The following is a 7500-nucleotide window of genomic DNA, read 5'->3' on the forward strand; positions in this document are numbered from 1 at the left end:
AGAGAGAGAGTGAGAGAGAGAGGATAGAGAGAGAGAGAATAGAGAAGGATAGAGTGAGAGAGAGAGAGAAAGAGAGAGAGGATAGAGAGAGAGAGAATAGAGAAGGATAGAGTGAGAGAGAGAGAGAGGATAAATGGCCACTAGCTACGGAGAGAGACTTAGTGGAAACACAATACACAACAGCAAGGCTACTCAGGACAACAAAATGAAGAGGCCATGAAAATACTATCTGAGGTATGGTGGGAAGGGCGGAAGAAATAGAGAGAGAGAGAGAGAGAGAGAGAGAGAGAGAGAGAGAGAGAGAGAGAGAGAGAGAGAGAGAGAGAGAGAGAGAGAGAGAGAGAGAGAGGGGAGATTAGAGGGCTGGGTTTCACTGACTTGGACAGATGAGGGGGTGCAGAATATAGTTTCCGAAGAGCAAAGAGCTGTCATGTGAGTACCTTTATTTCATGGCGCGTTATGGCTGTTCAATTTAATCTCCCAGGGCTTTGTGCCCGAGGGGTCAATAGAAGCTGCGTGAGAAGACTGAAACTGAAACACACACACACACACACAGAGACACACACACAGAGAGACACACACACACACACACATACACACATACACACACAGACACACACACACACACACACACACACACACACACACACACACAGATACACACACAGAGACACACACACACACACACACACACACATACACACACAGACACACACACACACACACACACACACATACACACACAGACACACACACACACACACACACACACACACACACACACACACACACACACAGATACACACACAGAGACACACACACACACACACACACACACACTCACACTCACACACACACACATCTTCCTGAGAGCTAGACCGCTGGCTAGTGTGCCTGGCTCCTCTCTCACGGACTGATTTAGAATCCACTTCCCCCCCACTTGGCCTGAGGTTAACCTTCTCCTTTACCTTGACCATTATAGTCCAACACCACAACTGACCGCAGACCAGATGTTTAGCAAAGTCCACTCTCTGTCATGATTATGACTGGGTTGGGTTGTAAAATAACACCACCAAATATACACATTCAGATCAGGTTTTGTGGTCATAGAAACGAGAGTTAAATCACGTCACATACATCGCAGACGTGTATGAAGCTTTACTGTAAAGCAGTCAGGGGAGGCTGGTGGAGGTAGACATCGGAGGACGGGGGGCTCATTGTGTGACGCATGGAACAGCATCAGGAATGGCATCAATCACCAATCCTCACTCCATCCCGTGCATTACAACGAGCGACGTCCTCCGGTTTCTACCTCCACCCGCCTCCCCTGAGGGTAGTGTGTTGTAACTAGTCACAATGGAACCGAACCACCACCGCAAACAACACCCGCAGGATACAGCGGAGACGCAGGTCTCATCAACAGCAGTGCCAACGAAAATGTCTGCCAACACACAGGGACGCTTGTTATTGTACCACAAGTGGAGGGTGTGCGAGGGAGCGCGAGGGAGAGAGAGAGAGAGAGAGAGAGAGAGAGGAAGAGAGAGAGAGAGAGAGAGAGAGAGAGAGAGAGAGGATCTCTTCATTTACTTGTTTTTGAATGAAAAAATAAATGAAAGCCCGGGGCCAGCGCGCAGCGTAAATAAAACTATCAATTTTCAGAGAATACGTGATAGGAACAACCTCAACCCCCTCCCCTCCTTTCCCCCCTCCCCTCACCACACAAAGCGCCACAAACCCACACAGAGAGAGAGAGAGAGAGAGAGAGAGAGGGGAAAAAAAAAAAAAAAGATTAAACAGCCTTGTTGATAGAGTTGGAACATTGCTGTCAACATCAGAGAAAGAGAGAGAGAAAGAGAGAGAGAGATAGAGAAGAGGAAAAGCCCACAATTACCATAAAGCGTAAAGTGGCGGTGCAGGGGAAACAAGAAGCTAAGCCTTCACCCACTCTACAGTCTTACAGGCCTCACGCAACCATTAACACAGCCAAGCGACTGCAGCATTTTAGCGTAAATTAGTTTTTTTCCACTGAGAACTCAAAGGCAGAACTCTTAATGACATTTAAAGAGGATTATTTAAAAAACCTGCGACTGACAACAACCACCACTGTGCGTTTGATACCATACGCCGTTCCGTAAGAGAAGGTACAGTAAACAAACTGTCAATGTGTTCTCGTTTTCTTTTCCGAAAAATGTTGTCAAACACATGCCAGCGTGGCATGGCAATCTGAATGTGCGCCGTGACAAATGACAGTTATAACACCCTACGTTATTCAAAGATAAAGCCCAAACAACACAATAGTTCTTTATGCAGACCCAGCAGAGACCCAGAGAGGAGAGTGGGGGTTAGAGGAGATAGCTCACGGAGAGCAAAGGTTTACGGGAACCGTAGTGGGAGAATTTGACGGGCAATGACAAGGGATTCCAGTGAGTCACAGCAAGCTACAGCGAGATTAGACCCCGAGATTAGACCCTGTGACCGCTTGGCCAGCCGATTGACGGCGATGGTTAGGGATGTGTGCGCAGTGTGCGCGTGCGCAGTGTGTGTGTGTGTGTGTCTCTCTGTGTGCGACGTTGTGTCCTGAGATAAGGGGTTGCTAGGGACGATGGGCCCGTTGAAGAATGATCTGTCCTGACAAACGCTTTTGTGCCCTGAGGGGCAGACACGGAGGTCTCCTTATAACTGAAGCAAACCGCCGTCTCTTTCAAAACGGATTCAGGAACCCCTCCTCACCGAGACAACCTCTTACTTACTTTGACCACTGTGAGTTGAATCACCCAACGAACAGTTGAACACAACACAACTGAAAGTGAACAATTGAAATCATGATTAGCGGACCATCGGCGAAGATGAACCGAGTCCCCCCCCCCCCCCCCCAACAATATCAAGAGCTATCGACGTCCCGAAGACCATCACAGCGTGTCAAATCAAACGATATTCATATTCAGAGTAGTCAATTGCCGGTATTGAAGTCATTTTAGGTTCCCTAATCAGACCCCTTTAAACATATTCTGGTCACAGCTCACTTTGAGTAGAAAATGTGCCAATGAGTTCAAGACAAGACAGCAGTCAATTAGCGGCAGAGAGGGAGTGAAGAAGAGAGAAGGAGATAATGAGCATCTTCTGTTATTCCTGAGAGACACTTCTTTTTATCTTGGGGCTCTTCTTCCCAACAATGCAGAAGAAAGTGTGTGTGTGTGTGTGTATGTGTGTGTATGTGTGTGTGTGTGTGTGTATATGTATGTGTGTGTATGTGTGTATATATATATAATATATATGTGTGTGTGTGTGTGTGTGTGTGTATGTGTGTGTATGTGTGTACGTGTATGTGTGTGTGGGTGTGTGCATGCGTGCATGCGTGTGTATGTGGTGAGGGGGAATCGTTGTTTGCCTAGTGTGCGCGGGCATATCAGGCTCTCTTTTGAAGTGTTAAACAGACCTGAATAATTTAGTCTCCGCTAAGCATAGCTCTTAAAACAACCACTTACATCTTCTGGTTCTGCTAAAGCTTGCCCAAGACCTTGTACCACGCTCAGATGAACACCGCCATCCATACTGATCCCAAGTCAGTTTTGATTAATACCCTCAATTGACGGATGTTAGGGTAGGCGTGGTAGAAGATGATCCCGCATTAATATGTTGCACCCACCCCCGCATGCTCCAAAGAGATAACCATAATGATAGGGAAACCTATCCAATCTCAGATAAATCCAAGGGCTAGGGGCTATAGTGTAGGGGCTATGCTGTATAGGATAGGGGCTATGGTGTAGTGGGTATGGTGTATGGTGTATGGGCTATGCTGTATAGCAGGGGTCCCCAAACTACGGCCCGCGGGCCGAACCCGGCCCGGCCCTACACTTGGACCGGCCCTTTGAACAACGTCGCCCCCACACACTCTCAACAATGCCAGAAACATATTTTGAAAATTAAACTTTAAATATATGTTTTAATCATATCATATCTGTATTTGATATGAAAGGTTGGCTTTCAAATTAAAATTTCCCTTAGTTATAAACTATTTTCATTAATAACATTATTAGTTTCACCCGCCCACAGAATGCGGTACATTCAACGGATCTATAGCAGGTGCACGCGAGCTAGAACGAAAATTCAGAGAGATTAAAAATGGCCAAACGTTTGGTAAAGAGAAAAGTTGATTCAGAATGCAGGGTTTTTAACCAACAGTGCACAAGTGATTATTATTGTTAAATGCAAAGAAGTTTGTCAATAAATGTATGAATGTGATCGCGGAGGAGGTGTGTCCCGCGGTGAGTCTGTCCGCAGGTAGGCACCAGATGAATTGAAACAATGGGGGATAGATAATGTAGATGCCCAGCTGCAGGAGAAAACGAAATAATTTTTCCGATTTGTTCATGATCTGTGTCAAGCAGGGTTTTTCCTGCATAGAGAATTATGAGGCGGCTGCCTCCGTCATATTTCTAGCCGCCTTCAGCTCTCGACAAAACTCTGACGGTCGTATTTTCTACAAGCGTTTCACTCGGTGGATTTCTGTCATTTCTAACTGCAATTGCGGCATTGCGCCGACGTGGTGGCGGGGGCACTGTTTTGTAAATAAGTTAGCTTTCGTGTTTGCTAGCGAAATAGCTGATAGTTGATGTTGACTGCTCAACATGAAAGTACAGAATGCCTGAGAGCCTTATATTGCATTATATTACATTACATTTTGAATGGTCATCTGGTGCCTGAATATTGTGTTTTCCTTTACATAAATAATGACATTTCCACCATAAATTGATGCAGAAAGGGCACAAATTGCATCTAAATTCACCAGAATGCAAGAAATTAAGTGTTTGATGCTCGTTTAAGGACCCCCAGACAGCCCTGCTTCATGGGTCCCCCCGTGTATGATGAGGGTCCTCCCTCAAGTATCAGACTGTAAAACTGATTATATTTCATTGACATATCACTATAGGTATAAATTCCATCCAAATTCAACTGTTTAGAGTTTGTTTGCATCCACCAGTGCTCTCCTGCGCGCAATTGCTTTGCGCAACCGCCTCCATTCCACTCCGTTCCATATTATTTTATGTTAGAGACCGACCCAGGCCCCCCATCACAGAAAGGAAAAATGATGTGGCCCTCACAGAAAAAAGTTTGGGGACCCCTGCTGTATAGGATAGGGGGTGAATGGGGTAGGGGCTAGGGGCTAGTACAGTAGCTCACCTCCTCATGTCCTCCTGTATGTAGAGGCTCAGGAGCTGCTTGGGGATGCTGAAGGACAGGGTACACTCCTCCATCTGCTCCCTCACCAGCATCCACTTGCTGTCCACCGTCTGGAACCTGTACACCTTGCATATCGGGTTCTTGAACACTGAGAGAGGGGGGAGAGGAGGGAGGGGCAGGGCAAGAGAGAGAGGGGGGGAGAGAGAGGAGGGGAAGGGAGAGGGAGGGAGGGAGAGAGAGAGAGAGTGAGAAGGAGAGAGAGAGTTAGAGAACCATATCAACCACCATCATACATTGAAATAGATCACATTTTCTGGCCTGCAAAGACATTTCAAAAGTTTCACAAACAGACAACGGGTCATTTCCTAACAACATTTGACACTGTGAGAACTCAAGGACGGCAGAGACCCTTCAAAACTCATATTTCCACGTGACATGTGGCACAAATCAAATTCTATAATCAATAACTGTGTCTGCGATAGATAAGGTTTTTGACTGTCATCTTCCAAGACCTGTCTGTTTCTGTTTCTGTTTCTCTCTCTCTCTCTCTCTCTCTCTCTCTGTCTGTCTCCTTCTGTCTGTCTCCTTCTGTCTGTCTCTCTCTCTCTGTCAATCTCTCTGTCTATCTCTCTATCTCTGTCTTTCTGTCTGTCTGTCTGTCTCTCTCTCTCTCCCTCTCTGTCTGTCTCTCTCTGTTTCTCTTTCTCTCTGTGTCTGTCTGTCTCTCTGTCTCCCTCTCTGTCTCTCTCTCTGTCTGTCTCTCTGTCTGTCCCTGTGTCTCTCTCTCTCTCTCCCTCTCTGTCTGTCTGTCTCTCTCTGTTTCTCTTTCTCTCTGTGTCTGTCTGTCTCTCTGTCTCCCTCTCTCTCTCTCTCTCTGTCTGTCCCTGTGTCTCTCTCTCTGTCTCTCTCTCTGTCTCTCTATCTGTCTGTCTCTCTGTCTGTCTCTCTGTCTCTCTCTCTGTCTCTCTGTCTGTCTCTCCTTCTCATTATGGAGCAAAAACAACTCCAGTCCCTTCGTCTCACCCTATTATCCTCTCCCTTATTATTTTCCTCCCATTTCCATTTAATTGCTTGTTATACAATTGTGAGGGGAAAATGGCTGTTCATTTTCCAAACTTTGCCATGTGTGGGATTCCTATTAAAACCCATTTCACACCAGGGCTCCTTTTAGAGGAACGAGAGAGAAAGAGAGCGAGAGAGAGAGAGAGAGAGAGAGAATGAGAGAGTGAGAGAGAGAGAGAGAGAACACAAGAGAGAGAGAACGAGAGAGACCGACAGAGAGAGAGAGAGAGAGAGACCGAAAGAGAGAGACGGAGAGAGAGAATGAGAGAGACTAATAACGGTAATCAAAGCAGGAAGTGAACAGCTTCTAATGCTCTTATCAGCGCGTTGGCAGCAGCCATGTGGCAGAAAGCTCTACTATGCCTTCCAACGGAGTTCGCCATTCGCTGTTGCGCCCTGCTTTTTTCTTTCAACACCGCCGCGCTCGGGATGCAAGTCACTCAATAATAAGCCGGAGCGTTTGGAGTGGGGAGAAGCGGGTGGTGGTGGTGGGGTGGGGGAGAGGTTGTGGGCGGGAGGGGGGTGCGAGCGGCGGGGTGGAAAACCTGAAAAACTTTGCAATTGCGGCAAAGGCAGTCAGATGTGTAATTCCACCAATAAAAGCCTCGGCTGGAAATGTAAAAAAAAAGTTTGACGCAGGCACTCTCTCCTCCTCTCTCTCTCTCTCTCTCTCTCTCTGCCCCCCCCCCTTCCTTTTCTCTCTCTCTCTTAGAAAGAGAAAAAATGCCTTTACACACCGCCGGCTCCAACCCTTCGCTACAGTCCTTGTGCCTTGTCCACCTCCTGGAGAAGGTGCTATATTCAACTTATACATGGCGGTGTTCCGGCTGACATATCTGCAAGATGTACATTTTAGAAACACCATCCCTCAGTCCAGCCCCCTTCCCCCCCCCCGCCCCCCCCGTCAAGTGCCTCCTTTGTCACAGCGACTCGTGAGCGGTACGCAACGGAGCGTTTAAAAGTTAAGCAGCGTCCTTCAGGACGCATGGGGGGCACAATGACGGGCGTCGCGGGGCCCCCCCCGTTAATTGGACCGTAATCTGTCAGAGGGGACTTTTACTACAGGCGACAGGCTGGAACGAAGGCACCGCTGGGTGGCTGCGTGACAGTGGGACGGGTCCTGCTCGCGTAGCTCCGTCTCTGGGCCCCCCCCCCCTTGAAGGCGGTGACTGTCCCGCTCACGCAGCTTCGTATCTGGCCCCAGGGAGGTATAGACCACGGAGATAATATATCATACAGTACCCGTCAAACGTTTGG

General features: G+C 47.6%; 1 protein-coding gene across 1 annotated transcript in view; it reads right to left on the reverse strand.

Annotated features, from left to right (window-relative positions):
• Positions 1–7500, reverse strand: part of inpp4b (inositol polyphosphate-4-phosphatase type II B) — a gene marked incomplete at both ends in the record, with an annotated part of 154329 nt that overhangs the window by 57331 nt on the left and 89498 nt on the right. The window contains one exon of the mRNA XM_080534748.1: positions 5182–5329. Within this exon, the coding sequence (XP_080390874.1) occupies positions 5182–5329 (148 nt within the window). The remainder of the gene's footprint in view (positions 1–5181; positions 5330–7500) is intronic.

The sequence above is a fragment of the Nansenia antarctica genome, assembly GCF_963989245.1.
Source record: "Nansenia antarctica genome assembly, chromosome: 6".
Classification (NCBI taxonomy): Eukaryota; Metazoa; Chordata; class Actinopteri; order Argentiniformes; family Microstomatidae; genus Nansenia; species Nansenia antarctica.